This window comes from Zalophus californianus, chromosome 14 (genome assembly GCF_009762305.2).
Source record: "Zalophus californianus isolate mZalCal1 chromosome 14, mZalCal1.pri.v2, whole genome shotgun sequence".
In the NCBI taxonomy this organism is placed as follows: Eukaryota; Metazoa; Chordata; class Mammalia; order Carnivora; family Otariidae; genus Zalophus; species Zalophus californianus.
In genome coordinates, this window is record NC_045608.1 from 26,255,220 (window position 1) to 26,277,257 (window position 22,038).

At 60.0% G+C, this 22,038-nt stretch overlaps 1 protein-coding gene across 7 annotated transcripts in view; it reads right to left on the reverse strand.

The window, feature by feature from the left end:
* The window catches only part of CABIN1 (calcineurin binding protein 1), a 152,254-nt gene that overhangs the window by 24,057 nt on the left and 106,159 nt on the right, over positions 1-22,038 (reverse strand). For all 7 annotated transcript variants that reach the window (XM_027576452.2, XM_027576447.2, XM_027576451.2 and 4 more), the window contains one exon: positions 21,876-21,989. In XM_027576452.2, coding sequence (XP_027432253.1) covers positions 21,876-21,989 — 114 coding nt within the window. The remainder of the gene's footprint in view (positions 1-21,875; positions 21,990-22,038) is intronic.

Consider the following 22,038-nt stretch of genomic DNA (forward strand, 5'->3'; position numbering starts at 1 on the left):
CTCAACTCCACCGCGGCCCCGCCTGCGTGTGCCGCACCCCTGTCCTGCGCCCGCGCCCCCGCCCCACGCCCCTCTGCACCCTCCCTTCCCACTCCGCCGCGGGGCAAGGTCCTGGCCCAGCTCCGGGCTCCGAGCAGGCTAGGCGCTCACAAACCGCTGGCACCATCCTGCCGCCCCCGCACAGCAGCTATTTATAGCTGGGGAAGCACCGCGCCCGGGCGCCACTGCCCACCCCGCCGGCCCGCTCACCATCCCCAGGAGCGGCCCCGCGCTGCTCCTCCTCGGCGCCGCCCGCCGCGAAGTTGCTCGGGCCGGCGGGAGAGCGGCTTTGGCTTTCGCTTTCGCGCGGCGCGGCGCACACCCCCGCGCGTCGGCTCGCGGCCCCGGGCTGGGTCGGGCTGGACTCGCCCGGGGCTCGCTGCGCGGGCTTCTCCCCCAGCGGCGCGGGTGCGGGTGCGGGCTCCGCCAGTGCCCGCCGCCCGCCCCCGCGCGCCGCCGCCCGGCCCACCCGGCCGCCCACCTGACGCTGCGCAGGGCGCCGGCCCGGGGGCATGGGGGCGCCGCGGCCCCGCCGCCGGCCGACTTCCTCCGCCGCGGCGCCCGGGAAACCACGACCCGCGGGCTTCCTGCTGCGCCTGGCGGGGCAGGGGGCCGGGGCGGGGGTGGCAGCCCAAGCCGACCCTGGGAGGGCTGGGCAAAAGCTTTGGAAAGCGGGGAGCCGGCAGGCAGAGGAGGAGAGGCGGTCGCGGCCCAGGCCCCCGCCCCCCAGCCCCGGTCAAGTTCCTACCCGCCGGCTCCGCCGTGGCATCTGTGCAGCAGAGCTAGGGCGGGCGCCGGGCCATGGCCGCGGAGGCTCGTTCGCTCGCGGCGGGCCGGGGCGGGGCGGGCAGAGCCGGACGGGGCGCGGGCACTCGCTCCCTCGCTCGGCCTGGAAGCGGGCCCAGCAGCACAACTGACTTTTGCCGGCCAATCCTCGCAGGTTCCCTGGCCCGGTGCGCGCCGGTGGTGGTGGGCTGCCCACCCGGCGAGGGGTGCGGCCCTCACCGCGGGAGGCTGTGGGTCCCAAAGGCCCCGGACCAGGCGATGTAGGGCCGGCAGGGAGTGCGGCGAGTTGGGGGTGGGGGGGAGCCGTGGCAGTCCTCACCCTGCACGCGGTATCTATGTGAACGGCGCCCCCTGGAGTTGTGCCAGGCGAAGGCCCTGTGGAGGGCAGAGGAGTGGGTGTGTGGGGACACGCAGCTACACTGAGATGTCCTTGCAGATCCAATGGGGCAGTGGGAGGTGGAGTAAAGTCCTTCCCACTAACATTCTCAGAGGGAAGGGCAGAACAGAGATGCCATGGCAGTCCCCCAGTGGGTTTTACAGCTGGCAGGGGCCTCATTTTCCAGTTGGGCCGTGAGGCTGAGCCTGGAGAAGGCCCTGGGTCAAGGCGGTGGGAGTGGCCTGACCAGGCCAGGCAGAAGCAGGGTGGGCTCAGGATTCCCCTCTTGGACTCTATTCCAAGAAGGGCAGTAGCACCCCTCCCCCTCAGCACAGGGTAGCCTGGAAGGGGGCCTGTGCTCATTCTACAGATGAGGAATGGGCTCAGAGAGAAGAGCCTCACCCAGGAACATACCACCATGCCCCCAGCACCCATAGCTCTGGTGTGCACACAGCACTGTGGGGCACGCTGCTCCAGGACTGTCCACCAACTACCAGCAGCTCCTCCCTTGCCAGGTGAGGAGAGGCCAAGCAAAGGCAGAGACAGTGAATAGAGAGATGCTGCACCAAGCCCTGGCCTGCCACCAGGCAACTGCCCCCCGTCCGCTGCCCCCCCCAAGCTTCTCTCTCACCACCTCAGTGCCTTGAGTTCCTTGTTTCCTCCTCTTTCCCCACACACCCAGAGACCTCAGATCCACCTGTCCCCTATCCTGGTGACACTTGTCTTGGTGCAATCTCCCTGAGCCAACTCGTTTCCACCTATCCTACACTTAGGCTAGTTTCTGCCCACTAGTGTTCCCAGTCTTACTATGTGCCCCTGCCAGGTGCCCTTAATCCAAATGGGCTCGGGTCCAACCTACCCCTTCAGCCAGGGGGATGTCACACTCTCTGTCCTCCCTCCCTCTCGCCCTGGAGGACCACTACTCCCTGCCAGGCAGTGGAAGAACCAGGCTGCGGTTCTAGAGGTCATTCACTCACAGGGAGAGAAGCATGAGCACAAGCCACCCAGGGTTATGTGAGGACGAGTGTCTCCTGACTGGGTGCTCGCCACAGGTCAAGTCTCAGAGGAGTTCTAAATCCACATGGTGCTCAAGTCACAACAGCCCCTCGCCATCTACACGCATATCATCATTTGACACTCACATGTGGGGACAGGTTCAGAGAGGTTGGGCACTGGTTCAGAGTCACACAGCAGTAAGGTCAGTATGGCCAGGACCTGCTGCCAGGCCTGGCTGGCTTCAGAGCTGGTTGACTCCTCCTGGCTGTATGGAAGGCTGAAGCAGACAAGTGACACTTGTGCCTTGCACAGCTCATGACCTCACTTCATACCTGATCCACTTCCTGTAAGATAAAGTCAGACCAAAGGAGGCTGAGAACATGTGCTCATCACACCTCGGCCAGGAAAAGCTGTCTGTGTTACAGAGTATGTAGTTCTCTGGAAACCAGCCCTTGCGGTGCTCTCATGAGCACACTGAGGCCCAGGGTGGGCTGGGGCAGCCGGGGGTCCCATGGTCTTGGCTGTCATCGCAGGAGGGAGGCCCGTAGTGGGTGAGGGGAGCTCAGAGGTTCTGTGCCTGGCCTCTGCCCAGCAAAGTCTCTGGAGAGAGACTAGCCTGGGACACTGTGTGCTCCCAGTGGTCTCCAGCTTCCTCGGCTCTGCCCCAGGGACCTCGCAGTACCCAGCACCCCAAGCCCTGGTTTGTGCAAACCCTCTCCAGAGCCCCGTGACATGGGCATTGCCATTTCTAGCTGACAGACCATGGCACTGAGGCCCAGAACTGGGAGGTGGGAATCACTCTCCCTGAGCCCCCAGGAGGAAGCATTCCTGTGCACACTTCATGTGAGAGTGCTGAGACAGGGGACCCGGGTGGGCTTGCATCAGATCCTCAAGAATTCTTTGGGCCCAAAAGAGCCTTGTGCCCCTTCTGGGACTTATCAGTACCCTACACAGGAGAGCCCCCATGGGTCCTGATCACCCACAAAGCACCTGGCTGTGCAGCACACAGTCCTCTGACTGCTGTCCAGGGAGGATGGCAGCTCATCCACCTCAGGGCCACCCCTGAAACCTTGGCGGCTGCTGCAGCACTCCGCCAGCCTCAGGGGCCCAGGAGGCCAGTCCATCCTGACCATGCTCACCCAGAGGCTGGCAGGAGCCCCGGCAAGCAGGGTCTAACCGGTGGGTTGCCTGCTCTGGGTCAATCCTGGCGATCGGGTGGCCCTGCCCCCTGTCTGGGTGTTGAAGGGCATGCTCCAGCCTGTCCGTGGAGGAGGACCGATGTTAGAAGCGGATGTGCTGGCCCTGGGCTGCATGCAGGCCCAAGCCTCCTCAGCCTCGGGGCAGGAGGGGCCCCATGCCATCAGAGTATCCCACTGCCTTTCCAAGGGATATCTGACCTTCAATCTCCAAAGCAAACTTCGATGACTGATCATAAGAACACAAAAGTCTTCAGGACATCGCCTGGTCCTACAGGGACCTTCCCAGGCAGACCCCTCGCCCCAGTCCAGCTCCAGGACAGATGGGTCACCATGGAGAGGACAACGGTGGCAAGGGCAATAGGTAGGTGGCCCTGAGAGCCACCTCCCCACCCCTGGGCCCGAGGCCCCTGGTTAAGGTCCAACTCTGAGAGGTGCTGACCCATCACGTCCCCCCCCAGCTGCTGTCCACCCAGCAGCCCCTGGCAGCCACCAGGGAGGTAGGGAGGCCAGGGCTTCACCCATTTTCATGCTGGGAAGTTGTGTGGCCAACATTCCTCTTTGCAGCCCCTATCTGGCCCCTCCGCCCACCCTGTCCTGTCTGGCCACGTTTATTCTCTACACCACAGCCATTTCTACAATGCCAACTGCCCGCTGCCCTTAGGATAGAGGCCTGACCTCCTCCGAAGCACGCATGCTCCCATTGGCGGCTGCAGACAGGGAAAGCTGAGCTGGCTCTCCAGGAGCCCAGGGATGATCACCAAAGCCAGAGGAACTAGAGAAAGCCAAACTGAACGACTGTGGCCTTGTCTGGACGAGGAGCCCCTAGCAGGAGCACGTGAGGTGAGGAGGAGGGTGAGCAGGGTCAGAGGGCAAAGTGTGAACTGTCTCAAGGTGTCTGTTGAGTGAGGAGCCACAGAGAGGGATGAACAACACTGGCCTGTGGGGCAGATGCTGTCACCCTGTGTTACTTAGTAGAAAGGAAGACATGCTGTGTCCCTGACCCAGACCAGTGGGTGAATGTGTGCATGTCCCCAAGCCTCTGCCTCAGCATGTCCTCACCCTGGGGTGGACCAGCAGAGAGGGCAGATGGGGCACTGTTCACCCTTTTCTGGACACTTTCTGGTCACCGGAGCAGTGCAGCCCGCTGGAGTGGTAACCACAGCCTTCCTTGCCACATAGGCGCTTGGCCTTTGGCTCATGTGCCAGTGAGGGTAGGCAGCCCACAGCAGAAGTGGGTTCCTGGCCCAGTGAAGCCAATCAGATCCCAGAGTTGGGCTGCTGCCCCAGGCGCTGCCGGCTGAGCTGCCTAGGGGACCATGGGGCCCTAGTGGCCCCCTGCAACCATCCCTTCTTAAGACCTGAGCCAACACAGACCCGCAGGTCGCTCCTGGTTCCTTTCTGCTGACTGTGACCTTAGTCCCCACTTGACCTAACCCCATTTTCCTCCTTGGCTGAGTCCAGGGCTACCTTTAGGTGGCAAGAATGCTCCCAATCCTCAGCCTTAGAGTTTTGAGCTGCCAACTGGTTTGGAGACACAAGCCTTACCGCTGCTCACCTGCCTCCCTGCTGTGGGACACTGGCTCCGTGTGATGTGGGCCTGGGCAGCCTCTCTGCCAAGTGCATGCCAGCCAAAGACTCTGGGCCTCCCAGTCTCATGCGAGCCAGCTTCTTCTCCCTTTCCTGACAGCTAGGACATTGAAACGTGCCTCTCCTCCCCAGTTCACAGACCCCCAGCTACAACCCCACTTCCTTCTCGTATGCTAGAGCTTCTGGTACTCAGGAATTCTTTAGACTGTGCTCTAAGGCTGCAAGACTGAATCCAGCTGTTTTGCCTGTATGACCACGAGTGAGCACAGTGGCGGGGAACAGGGAAATGACGTGCCGAGGGGAACAGACCAGCCGCGGTGGGCAGGGCACAATGCAAGGATCCCTGTCCCTCAGGCTAGGGCTGCGTCTGCCTCAACAGACAGCCGTGCCCATGCCACGCGCAGCTCCACAGGGACCAGCGTGTGGGCCTCTGGCATGCATACATTCCCACCAGTGCCTTACCAAGAGGGGAATGCCATGTCCACATCCCCAGTCACCATGAGGCAGACTCGGACACCAGGGTTCTCATGGGCAGGGACTGACGCAGCCACAGTCCACATCAACTCAGCTTACCTGGCACTTCCAGCCCAGCCAGCTTGGGGATCAAGAGCAGAGGTGGCCACAGAGGGAGAGAAACAAGAACGAGACAAAGGGACAAGGCAGCTTCCTGGGGAGGACACAGTGGCATCTGGGCTGGGTGCTGTTGGACAGGGATCTCCCCACACAGGGGACCAGAACAGAGGAGAGACAGGTGGGGGGCCTGTGACATCAGGGACAGCCAACGGGACCGCGTGGAGGGACATCTGTGGAGAGAGAAGGGTCGCAGGCAGGGCAGAGGGGGGAGGCCCAGCAGGCTGTGAGGCCTTTCGGGGCAAGCTGGGTCTTGGGGTGTGACTGACGGGGACCATGAGAGCCTCCCTGGAGCGAGAAGACGCTTACAATGGGCTCCTCTGAGCCCACCCCCATGTCGGGGCTGGGAATGAGATCTGCGTCCAGGCTTCTAGAATCGCCCACTCTTTGGAGGACTGCTGAGCTGCTTCCGCTTCATCTCAGGAGGGAAGCCCGCATCCTAGAAAAGCCATGTCTGACATGCACACTGAGAAAACTAGGACACTCTACCTACCGTCCGACCCCAGGCTCCTAATAAACGGCCTTTGTGGGCTTGGGGGGGCGGGGGGTGGGGGGGCAGCTCTGGCTTCTCTGGCTGGGCTGCTAAGTGAGGGGGAGTGACAGGAACCTCAGTAGGGTCAGGTTCAAGGCACGGTGGCTGCAGTAGCTGTGCCCCATGCCAGGTTTCTTCCCTGGATGGCCCCCACAGGATCCTCGTGCAGGGAGAGACCGAGCTGAACGGTGGGCAGGGGTGAGCAAACACCAACCACCACACAGAGGCGAGGGCCTAGACAAAGCTGGCACCGCCATGGGCATGTGGCTTCCCAAGCAGGGCCACCACTTTCTCCTAACCCACAACAGCCCCTGGCAGAAACCCTTCAAATCTCATATATAGCATCAGAACTCACGCTGCAGAGCAGGGCTCAGTCCGCAGTCCAGAGGGGCCCCCGAAGCAGAACACATTTGAGATGTGATCAGAACACACATCCCAGGCACAACACCCTCCCCTCTCTGGAGCAATGTGCAAGCTCTGTGATGGCACTGGGACCTCCCACTTATGCTGTGAGGGGACGGGACAGGGCTCCATCCCCTAGCAGTGGGGTAGCCCATTCAGAGTGGCTCCCACACAGGCAGGATGCTCCTGCTGGCCCCACAGCAGAAGGTCAAAGCCCAAACACAGCACTCGCACACCGAGCTGCAGGGGACATGGGTCTTATTTCTCCGTGGCCAGAACCTACCCTCCCCCAGCCTCCCCTGACTCTCCACAAGGCTCTTTTTGGCCCTGCCTCAACATTCCCCCTAACCTCTCTAGCCCCCAGGCCCTTCTCCAGGCCTTCCCTTCAAGCTACACAGCCCACTGCTCTGAGAGCTCCCCACTCGACCACGACACTGCAACCAGGACACCCTGTGGTGGGCGCCCCACTGCCACAGGACAGAGCCAGCCTGCTGACCACAGATATAGGGCTGACCCAATCTACCTTCTCCACCACTCCTGCCCTGAGCCGTGAGGACCCTCACACCCCACACTGCCTCCCTTGGGTTCCCTCTCCTGGAACGCCTTCTCCCTGGTCTGACAATCTGGCCAACTCCTCCAGGAGTGTTCCTAACTACCTGCCCCCGCTCCACTTGCTGAGGCTGGTAGATACCCCTCCCCTGCACCCACAGCACCTCGAGACACATAAAGTAGTACACTCAGGGTGCCTGGGCCAAGCGCTGGGGGTGGGTACTGACACTCAACCTCATACAGAAGTGAAGCTACGGAGGGTAGTGAGCTCCTGTGCTCCCGAGCAGAGTTATCTCCTGTCACCCAGGGGAGGGCTCCTCATCTGCAGCCCCTGGGGGCCAGCCTTCCACTTCCAAGGCCTCCATGGCACCACCTCATTGGGTTTCACACGCCCCTGCCCCTGTGGCAGAGCCAGGTTGACTTTCCACCTGTGGGGAGCCCGGACCTGAGCCTCAGCCAAAGCATGGCCTGGAGCCCAAGGCTCCCCACCTTCCTCCAAGTAGGTCCAGGTGGGTCTCTCTCTCGGAATAAAGCTCAGCAGTGACCTGCGGGGGCTGAGGCGGCCAGGCCCCGAGAGAGGCTCCTGCTGCCTGGGTATCCCCGTGGACTCTCTCCTAGGCACAGTGTCCCCAGGGCACATGGCAGGCCGTACCGTTATAACCTCCTGAGGTAGGTCTAATCAATCCCACTTTGCAGATGAAGAAACTGAGCCTTACGAAATCTGACTAGCTTGTCTGGAGCCACCCGGCCATATGGGTGGAGCCAGGCGTGGAGCAAGGGCCTGGGCCTGCCCTTGTGAGGGAGTCCTTGCTCTACCCCCAGGGGCACTGGTGGCCACAGCCCATCACCACGGAAACCAGGCAGGGACTCCTGGAGCTGGAGCTCTGGTTTGGATTTTAAACCCAATGCTGCTCTCTCAGAAGCAACTTGGTCAAACTTTCCAAAGAGGAAAAGTGGAAAAGGGGGGCTGGAGGAGGAGACAAATTCCCAAACTGAAGTCACCCCAGAAAGAAGGCCCGGCCACTGAGCTTAGGAAGCCTTGTCTGGGTTGGCAGAATGGTGGCAAGGCAGAGACCCCACAGCCTCTCTGGGGCTCCTGCCCCTCCTTCCCGGGAGCCTGGGCAGGACGGGAGTGCGGCCAGAGCAGGTGGCACCAAGCCCTTCCTGTCTGCTAAAGAGGCTGCCCTTTCATGTTTCCCAGCGGGGTGTGTGGGAAAGTGTTCTTTTGGAAAATGGGCTGGAAAACCACTGACCTCATCCACTGGCCCACCTCTGGAGATGGGGAAACTGAGGTCAGCAGGGACCAGGACCAGGAAGCCAACAGCAAAACTATACTCTGAGGGCAGAGCAGCGTCCACCTTGCCCAGAGTAAGGTGCGCAGGAAGATGTGTGGGCCAGACATGCGGGTATCCCCATCCCAGCCACGCTCCAGGCCCTGCTTGCCATCCACAAGCCCCAGCCACGCCTGCAGAGAGAGGCTCCTAGCTGGAGAATCCCCGTACAGGGCAACCTCACCATCACGCACAGTAAAAGATGGGAGACTTCAGGCCAGAGTGTGACCTCCAACCCTGGGGCTTAAGGGCAACCAGGGCCCCCCAGAGGGGCAGCCCCATGCTCTCAAGAATCCATCACAAGCCAAACCTGGTGGCCTTGCCATCGGATATGTTCTTGTAGGGGAGCATCTCTGGGCCATGGGAGGTACTGTCTGGGCCCCTCACTCGGGCTCCTATGGCCAATGCCCATCGCCTCAGGAAATCCATCCTCCTAGCTTCCACACTAGCTTAGGCTGCCTCAGAGCGGCCAAGGGCTGTGGGCAGCTCACCCCGAACCCCCAAGCTCCCCTGAGGGTACCAATGGCCTGTCTGGAGAGACACCCAGGAAGCAAGGAAGGGGAGGCAAAAGGGCAGCATGTGGCAGTGGATGCCAGAGGGCAGCAGCCATGGCACATCTCTGGGGAGGGCAGGCAAAGGCCCGCAAATACATCCTGCCCTCCCTTCTGTCCCCACCCCTGTTGCAAGACCCCTTTGGGACCATCAGCTGCTCTCTACCCCGGCCACCTCCGACATCTGGAATCTTCCCTGGTGGGGGGATGCTACTGCTTCCTCTTTTTATCAACCAGGTGGGTTTGGAGGAAGCAGAATAGGAATGCTACGTGCTGCCAACAGCCCACCAGACACCACTATTGCAGGGAGGACCAGGCAGGGCAGGGTGGGTCTCTCCCGTGACCTGAGGCTCCTGTCTACCTGCCCAGGACAGGGAAGTCACACACTCTGGTAGGGGTTAGGCCCAGAAAAGGCCCCGTCTGGGCTGCACAGGGCTACTTCTTGGGGCTCAGATATGGGACCTGTGGCCACCTCAACACAGGGCTGGGACCACTGTTCAAGTGTCAAGTGCTGGACACTCCCATCTCCCATCTCAGAGATGAAGAGATTGAGTCTGAGAGGTCATGTACCACCCCGTAGAGGACATGGTACTTCCACACCCTGGCTCAATCAGCGGGTACACCAGGCCCACGGGGGCGGCACCATGGCAGGAAGCAGAACCCTTACCCTACCACTCCCTGGCTCAGGGGCCCGGGGCTTGCCACCTCGGGTTCCTCATCTGAAAACAGGGTAATGCAGCACCCCTCCTCCCCGCAGGCTTTGGATGGGGCCAACTGGTCGGAGCCTGGCAAGCAGGATGAAGCCCAGGGCAGAGGTGGGCAGTCACGTCTGCAGGCCCCTTCCTGTCTGCCCTGGACACCATGGCCAACAGCACGGGCTTTTACCTCAAACTTTGCCGGGCCGGGTGCAGGCTGGGTGTGGGTGGGTTGGTGGGAAGGGGGGGAGGGGAGGCAGGGAGATGTCTGAGCTCTTTGGGGTGGGAGTTCCAGCTTTGCTCCTTCCAGGCTGAGTGATGCTGTGCCCGTGCTGCCATTGTCCTTAGCCTCAGCTTGCTCATCATGAGATGGGGATCATGGCGTTGCAGGGAGGAATAACGAAGGAAGTGCCTGCCACCCCCGCGAGTCCCTGCACCCATGGAAGCAAGCCCTGTGGCCTCCCTCCCCTCCCTGGTAGAGGCCCACTCACTGGCATTCTCTCGTACCTTTTGGCTTTCCATCGGGCCATACCCACCGATTGGCCGTCTGCAGCCTGGGGACGGGGACACAAGGAGGGCCTGCCAGGGAACCCCATCTTCTTTCTGGCCCTGACGTGGGGTGCCTACAAGTGCCTACAGCCTCAGCAGCCAGAGCCCTCCCTCAGGCTCTCCCCTCGCTCCCAGCCATCCTCAGGTCCTTGCTCCGCTTTCCAAAGCCTTGCTGAGGCCTGGGCCTCCTCCCAGAAGTGTGCCTCCCCCTGATGCCTTCGGCACCACGGTGCTGCCCCTCCAGATGGTGGCCTGGGGCCTGGGACAGTGTCCTGGGGGGTAAAGCTCAGAGCTCTCTGCCCGAGCTGAGGCAGTTACGTGCAGTGGCCCAGAAAGACACAGCAGGGACGTGTATCCAAGAGCAAGCCTCTAAGAACTAGCTTGCAGTGGGAAAAGAAGTCTACCCTGGAAAATGTTCTTCTCTTCAGGAATGTTAAACAGCAAGCTCCTGACGGAGCACCGCCGGTGGCTGGGTGGGGGGGCTGCGGGCCCCGAGGTCAGTTCTGGATGTGTACACAATCACTGCCGTCCCCCCGGGCTGGCCAGAAACTCCGGCGTGGAAGCTGGCCCACAGGATGCGGGTCCCAGGCCTGGGCTCTAGTTTGGGCTCTGCCACTTGCTGGCTGTGTGGCCCAGGGCCAGTCACAGCTGTACCATCTGCGGGGGTCTCCGCACCCCCTTGCAGGACTGGCACGGTGTGCGGGATCACAAACGCCAAGGGCTTAAACATATCCTCTCCCTCTGCCCAGGCATCCTGGCACTGCCACAACTGTGGATCCATATCTGGAGATGGAAACTGTCTCCAACGGCCAGAAAAGACTGCACACTGGGGGATGACCATCTAAAGGCTGTTTACATTTGATTGTTGGTGGTTTTTAAAAAATTCTAGCTGTGAATGAGGGCGGCTGGGCTTGGGCAGGGATTGAGGACTATGCTGTGGTCCTGTCAGGATAGGGGCCTGGGTATCCTGTGGCCTTGTCCCCACTGCTGCACTGCATGCCAGCCCCTTGGGCTGGGGCCACTCTGCAGCTTCTCAGGTGGGAACCAGCCCCCCTCACCCTCCGGCCACCTCTTGGGCTCACGAGGTTCCCACGGACAGGGAGACAGGGATGTGGACAGGAAGCCTACAGCACCTGTTCCAGGCTGAACCTGGGTCCAGCAAGTCAGAAGAGCTGTGAAGTTCAACAGAACCTGCAGAGCACAGGACATGGGAAGGAAAGAGAACCCGGGGATAAGCTAAGAAGCCATGCAAGTTTGCTAACCTTTTTAAAACTCTTAAAAACTGGACCTTTTTTCCCTGGAGAACTTGAAGTGAATCTTTTGTTTACTTTTGCAACTGGCCCATAGATCATCTCAACAATGCTAAAAATAGCACCACTGCAGCAATTTCTACTACAGCCAAGGAGCTCGGATTTCCTCAATTTAAACTTTTCCCTTCTTTTCTGTTCTCTAATTCCCACTGTGGTGTGACTGGGTTTCCTTTAGCCCTGAGGACGGCGCGGCTGCGCAGCTCCCGGCATCTCAGTGAGGAGGAGGGGGAGGCCAGGACACCTGCCACAGTCAGCTCCGCCGAGGGCAGGGCCAGGGGCAGAGCCTGATCCAGTTCCTCACTGGCCAGGTGGGATATCTGCAGGTACCATGGGGGAAGAGGAAAGCCACAATGAACTCCAAGATAATTTCTTTTGAGAATCAGATGACATGGATGCGAAGTAGTGGGATGATGAGCAGCGGCCCCTCGGTGGCGTACTGGAGTCCCACACCACACTGGGTAGAAGTGTGTGAGCCAGTGGACCTGGCGTGCCAGAGCAGAGCTGAGCTCCAGCCCACCCCCACCTGCACCCCCCCATGCTTCCTGTCCTCACAGCCCTGCCTATCATCCCACTGGTCTGAGGGAGCCCCGTGTCCCTCCTCTGCCTGTCTCTAGGGCCCATCCACTGGCTGCCATTCCCACCACCTGGGTCCTGACTCAGGTGCAGACTTGCTGGCTAACCAAGCCTTGGTGTCCTCATCTGTAAGGCAGGGATAATGGCACTACCTACATCTTGTGGCTTACAAGGATTCAGTGAGCGGTCATGTGTAGTGAAGTCCCAAAAAGAAGCAGGTCAGCAGCGCTGTGGGCCCTGCCCCGGCCTGGCCCCTCCAGTACATCGTGTGGGCAAGTGTGACGTCTTGAAGATCTCCGTCCCAGCCCCTCGGCCCTACGAGGAAGTCCACACTCTGTACCTGGCCCAGCCAGTGCCTCTGCAGGCACACGGCCCCCGCCTGATGCCCATGCTGGCTCACACCTCCCTCTGCTCAGAAGCCCGCCGAGCAGGCACCTCCTCCAATGTCGCCTCCTCTGCCTTTCTCCCACTGTCAGCTCCCCCTCAGATTCTGGGGTCTCAGCCCTAGGAAGGGTAGGGGTTTATTCAGGCCTGAGGGTCTCAAAGAGCACGTGTACAAAAATGACTGCAGTGGTGGGGCTCAGGCAGGTCCTGACACTTGCTGGAGGAGACCAGCCTAGGGCAGGGTTGGGGCGGGCGGAGTGTCAAGAGGAGGTGGTGTAAGCTTGGGAAGGCTGGGCTGGGCCGCAACCCGGCGGGAAAAGACTGTGAGGGCACCACAGAGAGAAGCCCCTACTGCAAAATGGCCCTCAACCAGCATGTTCGCAGAGGCCGAAGAAGGCACTGAAGCCACAGGCCTGTGGGCAGGAGGGACAATGACAGCCAGGCGAGGCTCCAAAAGGGAGGCCAAAGGGTGGCGGGACTTACATTTGGCTTGAACAAACCCACCCCTGTCCCCACCTCCTCACGATCCTTCCCCATCTAGCCAGTCCCACCCAAAACCCACCGTGAGCTCTGGGCTCCCACAGCTTTTGTTCACCAGCTCACCTCCCCCAGGGATCTGGGCACCCCTCAAGAGGGGGCCTCTCTAATGGCTTGAAGGAAGACAAAATGGGCCATAAGGTGACAAAGAGCCGTGCAGAGAGTGCCTCACCACGAGGAGGCCTCAGAGCAAGGGAGGGGCAAAGGACTCTACCCCCGAAGGAGGGGGCAGACGCACAGGACACAGTCTGCCACAGCACACAGCAGACATCACTAATGGAGCAGACAGAGCCTGGATGTGGCCACTGATTTCCCAACACAGCAGCTTAAGGAGCCGGTCATGGAGTAGGACAGACCTGGGTTTGGACTCCAGCCTCACTACTTGCTAGCTGTGTGATCCTGGCTCACTCCCTGGGCTTTTGCATGCCGCTCGAAGGGGGGGCAGATGGAACCGATCTCTGCAGGGTCCCTCCCCTCTGCTGAAGCACACCCCACAAACGCCCTTTCAGTGCCATTCTCTCCCATTACCCGGAACAAGCACATCAGCCGGGGAGTGGCCTTTGAACAGGGCCTGAAAAGAGGGTCACGAGCTCTGCTGTCCAGCAGGGGAAGGCAGGTCAGCCTGGCGGGCAGAGGACAGAAAAGGGCTTTTGATTTTGACAGCCTACGGCACCTGCTGGTGTCAACTTCCCCATCTGTACAATGGGGATAATAATAGTATCTAAGCCACTCACACATGCTGTGGAGGATCAAAGGCGGCACCCCAAATGAAGCCCCCAGTGAGTGCCTGTAAATGGGGCCAGTCTTGCCATTGCTGCCGTGGGCCCGGCTGGGCACAGATGCTCTGGGCCTGTGGCAACAGTGGCAGCCTCCGCTGTTATTGTGCTCTGCCTCAGGAGCCCCAGCCCTCGGGTGGAGCCAGGCAGGGTCTGTCTGCCATAGACAGGTGGCCCAACCCCGTCGCGCCCACACAGGCCCAGTGTCCACGCCAGCCGACAGTGCAGTCCTAGCCTCTACCATGGCCCAGCTACTGACTCCAGCCCCCATCAACCTGGAATCACAGCCCCACCTGCTAGGGCAGGGCTAGATGCCCCTGTTCTCCTACCCACTGCCACACCATCCTCCCTACCCAGCCAATGAACCATGCGGGCAACACTCCTGCTTGGGAGCAGCTGGGCTGATCCCAGTGTAGGAGCCAACCTGTCCCTGGCTTTCTGCTCTCCTTCCCTCATGTGCAACTGCGGGCCACCACCCACAGGCTTCAGCACCAGACAGAGTGAGGTTCACATTCTTCCGCCAACATGGACTGGTTGTGGGACCTCAGCCAAGGCACCTTACCTCCTGGCACCTCCACGAAATGGGTCCGTGGACACTGGACCTCCCTGACAACGTAGCTGGCCAGGGCCCGGCGCACAGCAGGTTTAACAACGGGGCAACACGTTCCTTGAGGTGTGGGCACAGGGACAAGTAGAGGTGGAACCGGAACTGGTCACAACCGGTCCTGAGAGCAGCAAAGGTGACATGGGTGGACTGATTTCAGGAAAGGTGTGGGTCTGCCGCCAACCGGGGGCTTCCTATTCCGACATTCCCTGGCCCTGACCGGAGAGGGTGGGTGGGACTCTGCACTGGAGCGCCCCATGGGCTGAAACACCCCACGCTGACGCTTCTGGGGCTTGTTTACTGCCAGGAGGCAGGACAGATCTGCTGCTGTCAGGAGCGGTAGAGGGTATAATTAACTGGGTGGAGACCAACACCTCGTCCCTGGGTCGTGCCTTGGTCTTCCCTGATGTCTGCCTGTTGCAAAAGGCCCCGAACTTGGGGCTGGCATCCGGGGGTGGGTGTCAGTGACTCAGCTCCAGGGGTAGGTGCAAGCGAGGCAAGGGCTGCCCACAGGCCCACCAGGCACCGTGCCTCTCGGGAACTAGGAGGGGGCGGGTAGTGGGAAAGAAGGGCCAAGTCTAGCCCTGCAGCAGGAGGCAGATGTCTTGGGCACAGACCCCAGGACCTGGCCAGGGCTCACCCAAGCCAGGATGGTGCCTGCTGTCCCTCACTCTGGGGCTGCTGGCTTCCCAGTTAACCCTGTCCCAGGGAACTCTTGAGGGCAGGGAGAATTCCTGCCAGGGGAATGTGCTGGGGGTGGGGGTGACAGAGACACTGTTGTAGATGAGGTCCCTGTTTGGCAGTGCCCGGTGTGCTGGGCTCCAGAGGCTGTGCCCTGCTTGGCACCACCGGCCTCCATCTGGACCCCCGGCTCCCTCCCGAGGGCCGGGGCACTGTTTCAGGGGCTGGGCTACCCGCCTGGAAGGCGGGCCCGCTGTGCCTGCCCCTCCCTAATACCTGGCATCTGCTCACTGCGGAGGTGGAGGGGGACTCCTCCAAGATCACACAGCCAACTGGCGGCAAGTTAGAGTAGAAGGGGTGTGACTGATTCTTGCCTAGAAAGATGGGATGCCGCGGGTTTTAGAGGCCTTCTCTCCTTTCCCCCAGCTCTGGTGGGGTGGCTCTCCCCTGAGCTGGCTGCCCAAGCTCTGGGGGCCCTTTCTCTCACACGAGGGCCCTCGGCGAGCACGTAGGCACCAGGGCTGGGGACCACACAACACAATCGCTTGAAGAACAAAGACGGCTCATGACAACTGTATCTCCCAACACTTTAAGCAACAGGGACTCAGGACAAATAGAACCACAGAGCCCACCTGGTGGCTGCCAGGTAGCAGCGCACGCCAGAGCCGGGGCCGACGGAGGCACTAGCCACGGGTATAGGAAGGGGCTCAGCCTTCCCAATCACCCCATAGATAGGCCAAAATGAAAGTCATCTGTGGTTCTGAGTGCCAGGAAGGGCGGAGTGGGGACTGGTGAGAGGGAACCTGGACAGGATCCGCAGAACCACCTGGCTTCCAACGTGTGGAGGCACTGGTTTTGGAGGGCCCGTGACCTTGTCCTGGAGACCTGCACGGTGAGGAGGGAGACCAGGGAAGGCCATGTTTTTTGTACCAGTGAAGAACTGGAAGCTACTGCTCCCCTGGGCAGAGGGCAGGTAGATAAGCTGGAGGACAGACAGCAGAGCACTATGCAGCACTGACAAGGAGTACGCACGACCTGCATCCACAGGCACCAAAGGCCACGCCAGGCCGTGCAGAAAGGGGCCTGCGTGGTGGGCAGAGACAGCCCCGCACTTCAGACTGCCCCACTTGAGCCAGGGCAGGGCCTGAGCGTCTGGAGGGCCCCGGCCCTGTGAGATGGGGCTCCCACCACTGGCTCTAGCCACGCCCCTTCTGGTACCAGCACTGTCCTCCCGCGGCACCACTGGGATCCACAGATGAGCCCCAAAGCCCCATGCAGGCTGACTCCTGATCCCAAGGGTGAGTTGTGTGATGTGCCAAGCCCATGCAGGGCGAGGGCTTCCATCCGCCTATTGTGACCACCCTGCCAACAGGCAGCCCCGTGCCCAATGCGGGGCCTGGGAAGGGGTGGAGTGGCCAGGAGCCAAGCCTACCTAAGTCCAAAGTCCGTGCTCTACTCAGTGGGCCCAGAGCCTGGGGGACGTGCGCTGGGTGCTACTGGCCACAGGCTGCTCGCCTAGGCCGCAGGCAGACCCCCACATGGGGGCAGGAGTGGCTATGGGGGAGCCGTGGCAGGGCAGCCAAGTCCCAGCCAGGCAGCGCCTCCCCTCCACTCCCCCCGACTCGAGCCGCAGCTGTTGCCCACCCCACGCAGTCTCGGACGCAGGAAGCCGTGCTAGTTGGGCCCTCAGCTCCCTTTGCTTCTTTCACAGGGGCTGGAAACTGGGTTGAAACAAGAAAAAACCCTGCCTGCTAAAATAAGCAAACATTTTGGGAAAGGAAGGAGAGCCATCTCTGGCTTGGTTACTATGGGAACATTTCTGAAGCAACTCTAAGAGGGAGAGAAGTTCACTCTGGACAGAGCAGCCCAGCTCCAGCCTGTGCCTGGGCCCACCTGCCCAGAAGTGTGCACACCAGTACAGGAGGCTGTAAAAGCTTCTGGGCACCCAGAGACAAGCCCTCAGCCTCCACCGTGTGCTTGGAGCCTGCTTTCCTGGCCCCCTCTGCCCAGAGAGGGAAACCCCCCACCCCACAGCCCACTCAGGGCTGGGCATTGGCTCAGGAGGGTTCATATGACCCCAGGCCCAATCCCCACCTCACAGCCCCAGCCCCAGGCCTCCCTGTCTTCCCTGCTCCCTGTTCTGCACAGTTGGCCTGAGGAGCCACCTCTGAATCACACAGCCACACGCCTCCGCCGGTCCCGCCCGATGCTGTGAAGAAACAGGCACCGGGGCCCAGGCCAGGCCCTGCTGGGTCAGGGAGGGCTGCAGGACCTCAACCAACAACGTCCAACAACCCTGGCTCTGTTTTGGCAAAGACCAGACTGTTCCGCCCGGTGGGAGAGGGCTGAGGTAATGGGGCCCTCAGCCGGGACTCCGGCCTGCTCTGGAGCACGAGCCACGGCCCAGGAGCTCCAACCTGCTCGGCACACAGCCCGCAAGCAGGGATTTTCCACGGCGGAGGAAGGGGGTGGGCTGGGAACTGTTCCCTCGCAGCCAAGTTATGGAACAGTGGGACTGGAGATATGCCAAGTTCATTCCTCTCTCTCTCACATGCTCATCCAACCGCATTGCTGCGCCCTGCTACACGCCACGTCTACGCTGTGCGGCGCCCCAGCCAGCTGTGCAGCAGGCCTGCTAACCCCCATGTGCAAGAGCTCCCGTGAAGAGGGCTGCCATCAAAGCCCCAGGTCACACTCACCCGCCCCTCAGCATCCCTCTGGCTCTTCACCCTCCCCATGAAGGCTCAGCCAGCACTGCCTCAGGCATGGCCCAGCCTTGAAGAGCTCCCCCCCCCCCGCCCCCCCGAGGGTGCCTCTAACCGTGGCCTTCATTAATGGCCCTTTCCTGGCCCAGCGGCACCCGCCCTGCAGTGGGAACCCTGCCTCCAGCATACCCAAACTCCTCAAGAGTTGCCCCAACTCTCCCACGTGTCCCACGGTATCCTCCAGAGGCCCTCCACGGAGGGACCTGCATGCGGGGCTCTACTGCAAGCCTGCAAGCATCCTGGGGCAGGGCCACCACAGCAACCAGCACTGGCTGGACCCGGAGGATGTGCCTAGAGACCAGCTGTTAAGGGAAAAGGCACGAATGGAATCAGTCCACAAACAGTGAGCACCTCTCTGAGCCAGGCTGGGACAGCTATAGGGCCTCCAACAGGAACACGGCCCAGAGATAGGCACAGGGAGGCCTGCTGCAGCCTCCCTGCGAGCACAAAGCTGGGCCCCACATATGTGCCCACTCAAGGAGACCGTGGCCCTCCCACGGCACAACGCTGGGAGGCAGCTGAGTGAGACGGCCTGAGCCCTCACAGGGAAACTTCTCTCAGACTTAATGTCAGCAAAAAAAAAAAAAAAAAAAAAAACCACCAAAACCAAAACAGAACCCACAAAAAACAACAAAAACAACCCCAGGTCGCTGAAAAGCACGCACGTGTGTGCACACACAATTTTGTACAGCCGCACAACAAACTTGTCTGATTCTGTACACACACTTAAGATAAGAGAACAGCCCGACCATGCACAGAAGCACCTCTGAGAAGGCCGCGGTGCCTGGGCCCCACTGTGTGTCAGGGCTGTTTGCAGGGACAATGTGTGGCCCTATGAGACTCACACAATTTTCAGAAATTATCAATAACAGGAGGATCCCCTAGCCGGGGCCCTTGAGGATGACGAGGGGGGCTGTCCAGACAGCCTCTTGGGTGCCATGGGTGGTCCAGGACAGTGGGGGTTTTGAGGGATGGCAGGTCAGGGTGCCTAGAGCCCCCACCCTCACCCTCCCTGTACCTCCTCACAAGGGCCAGCAGCCCCATGCCTTTGCCCCCACCCCAGGCTGAAGCAGTAAACCCCAATGCACAGTGGAAGGGAGAAGAGCCAGCCTGTTCCCCCTGACCTACAGCCCCAGTTGTCAGAGCCATGGCCCCGTCCCAGCAGAGTCAGCTGAGGGGGCTCTAAATGCTCCTTTGTAAACGTGGCAGAAAACCATTTCCTCACACTTGGTCACACCTGCTAGACAAATTCCTGTACTGAGAGCACACAGGGTCAACACTCTCTCAGTGTGAGGCAGGGCTGGAGGAAGTGTCCACCCTGAGGGTCCTCCTGCAGCAGTGGCAAGGACGGGGTGGGGGTGGGGCGCTCAGCAAGGGCCATCCTGTCACCAAGCAGCTGGGAGCACCTGTCCCTTGGGCACTTCACAAATAGGGGTGCAAGTGTTTGGCCTCTGCCCCAGAGGTTAACATTTCAGGCTGGAGAAGCACGAGGAGCCCCAACCCACCTCCAAGGAGAAGAGCCGAGAGAGCAGAGATGGCCAGGACTTGGGCCAGAGAGGGTCTGGGGGTGGTAAAAGCAGCAGGTCACTGGGAAGCATGGAGAAATGAACAGCTGACACAGCAGAGGTAAAACCACCCACATCATCCAGTCCAGGCTGGGTGGCCTGTATCTGCAGGGGCTACTGGCTACGGGGAGGCGTTGCCCAGGTGCCAGGCTCACCCGGGGCGCTGCCGCCTTCTCTCCCACAGGCACAGCCTGACTGCTCTTCTGCAGAACTCATTTTCTGGAAAGCCCCAGGAACCCACAAGAGCTGCTACGGGGAGTGAGCCCAATGGGGAAGGGGCCTGGAGCACCCGGCTGCCAGCTCAGACGTGCCCTGGGTTTACAGGCATCTGAGGTGCTGGTCTCCTAAACTCTGTCATTAGGAAGGGTAAGCACTCCACCTAGGAGGAAGAGAGGGAGGCTGGCTCTCTCCTTCCAACGTTACTGTATAGTCTTCGAGGGCAAACACCAACAATGGGAGAGGGGAGAGGGAGGGAAGCTGTATTCTTGAGCACCTACCATGTGCCAGATCCTGAATTAGGGTCATTAGCCCATTATATAACTTGATCCCTACAATTACTCTTCAAGGCAGGTTCTAACGTAGCTCGTCTGATAAAGGAGCTCAGGGAAACTAGCTAGCTGCCTGGCTCTAACTTCAATTTAGAAACTGCACAAAAAAAAGGTTTGCACAACACTGACAAGGAGCCCATTTCATTAATATATAGAGTTCCTATAAATCAAAAAGAAAAAGATCAACAATCTAGTAAGAAAATTAACATGAGCAGAAATGGCACAGAAGAAATTAGAACTACTAATGTGGTATCACGGGCAATCCCACTAATAATAAATGAGACACAAGAGCATTTCTCACCTACTGAATAAAGGGCAAATATGTAACAGTTAAGTAACACAGAGTGTAGAAGAGGTCTGAAAAAAATGAATCTGTGTTTGGGAATGTGGGCTGGATCTCTGGAGGGTACTATCTTCTAAAACTTGAAAGCACCACAAACCCTCTGACCAGGGAATTGTTTCTAGGAATTTATCCTATGAATGGATTTCCACATAGCAAAGATGTATACACAAAACACGGAAATAACAAGACTGGAAACCATCTACATGCCCATCAATAGGTAGGGTATGGGGAGGTAAACTGTGGCAAATCCATATGTTGGGAATACTATGCAGCTATTAAAAAGACAGAACCAGTTCTTAAACACACTAAGATATATTTTTAAGTGAAAAAGAAAAAAACCCAACAACAATAGAGCTCAGAAGCACGTGTACTTTGTCCTTTGTGTATATGTTTGTGCCCTGGCTTATAAACAGGCAGACACCCTCTGGAAGGACACACACAGGATGAGGAACAGTGGCTGCTGAGGGATGGTGACTGCGGCCTGGGCATCTGCAAACCCTTGGTACTGTGTAGACTGGTTACAGGTCACATCTACTGCTTGTCTATAAAATACCCAGGGCGGGGGGCGGTTGCTGGCAGAGGCAGAGCTCCTAGGCTCCATGGCCCCTGCCTAGCCACTAGAAGGTCAGAGCCCAGGAGAGAAGAGCCATGGGACCCAGACCCCTCGGTGCCTGCCTGGCTCTCAGTGGGGAGGCCCCCACTGCCATGTGCCTCGAGAACCAGCCTTTGACACACCCCTCCAGACCCAAGACCTGCTCTCCTCAGCTCCTGTCCAGGCCAACCTCACCCTCAGTTTCCTGACATGTAACGGGGCATCAGGGAAAACAGAGAAGACACCAAAGCTCAGAGGGTCTGGGTAACTTGACAAAGCCACCCAGCTAGGAGCTGGCTGTGCTGGGAGGGGTGGATGAGGACTTGCTGGTGGAGCAGAGTGAGGGGCCAGCTGTCTCTGTGCAGGACAGAGCAAATGAGGGAGGGATGGGCCTGGGTGGGGTGGCCAGGAAGGGTAGATGTGGGCTTTAGGGGGCCTCAGGGATGGAAAGCAGACAGGCCTTGGCGACAGGCCATGTCCTGGCCAAGAAGTGGGTCTCTACCCTATCCAGAATATCAAGGCTGGAAGGGCACTGAAAGCCCAGCACTAGCCAAACTTGTTTTTTAAGCAGTAGACCCGGCTTCGGTCAGAATTTCCTAGGCACCCAAGACCACATGAGAGCACATGGAGCCGCTCTAGGAGAAGCAGACCGTGGGCCTGGAAACCCCTTCACCACTTCCTGCTGCAGCCCCAGATTACCTGGGGCTCCAGAGAACACAATGAGCCCATCCATGCCTCTCCCCACAGACAGGCAAATCAGTGCCGAGAGGGGGCAGCGACTTGCCAGAAGTGGCTCGGCAGGCACGGCCCCACTCCCGAGTCTGGCGCACTCTCGACTACGCCACCCTGCCCGCCCTCTGAGGATGCCTCAAAGCCCTGGTCCTGGCAACGCCCGCCCAGGGGGACCATTCGCACACCTCCGGCGCAAAGCAGGGCAGCAAGCAGCCTCGGAAATCAACAAGGCAAAGTACTCACGTTGAAGAAATTGGTCTTGTTCCTCTCGCAGAAGAGCCCCTGTGCCGGCATGTGCTGCAGCTGTTGCCACGGGATACCGCTGCCTAGCAACACGTCGCGGGCCCACTGGAGGTTCTGGGGAAACAAGAAGTAGGTTGGAAGTGAGTGTGTGGGCAGCTCGCGG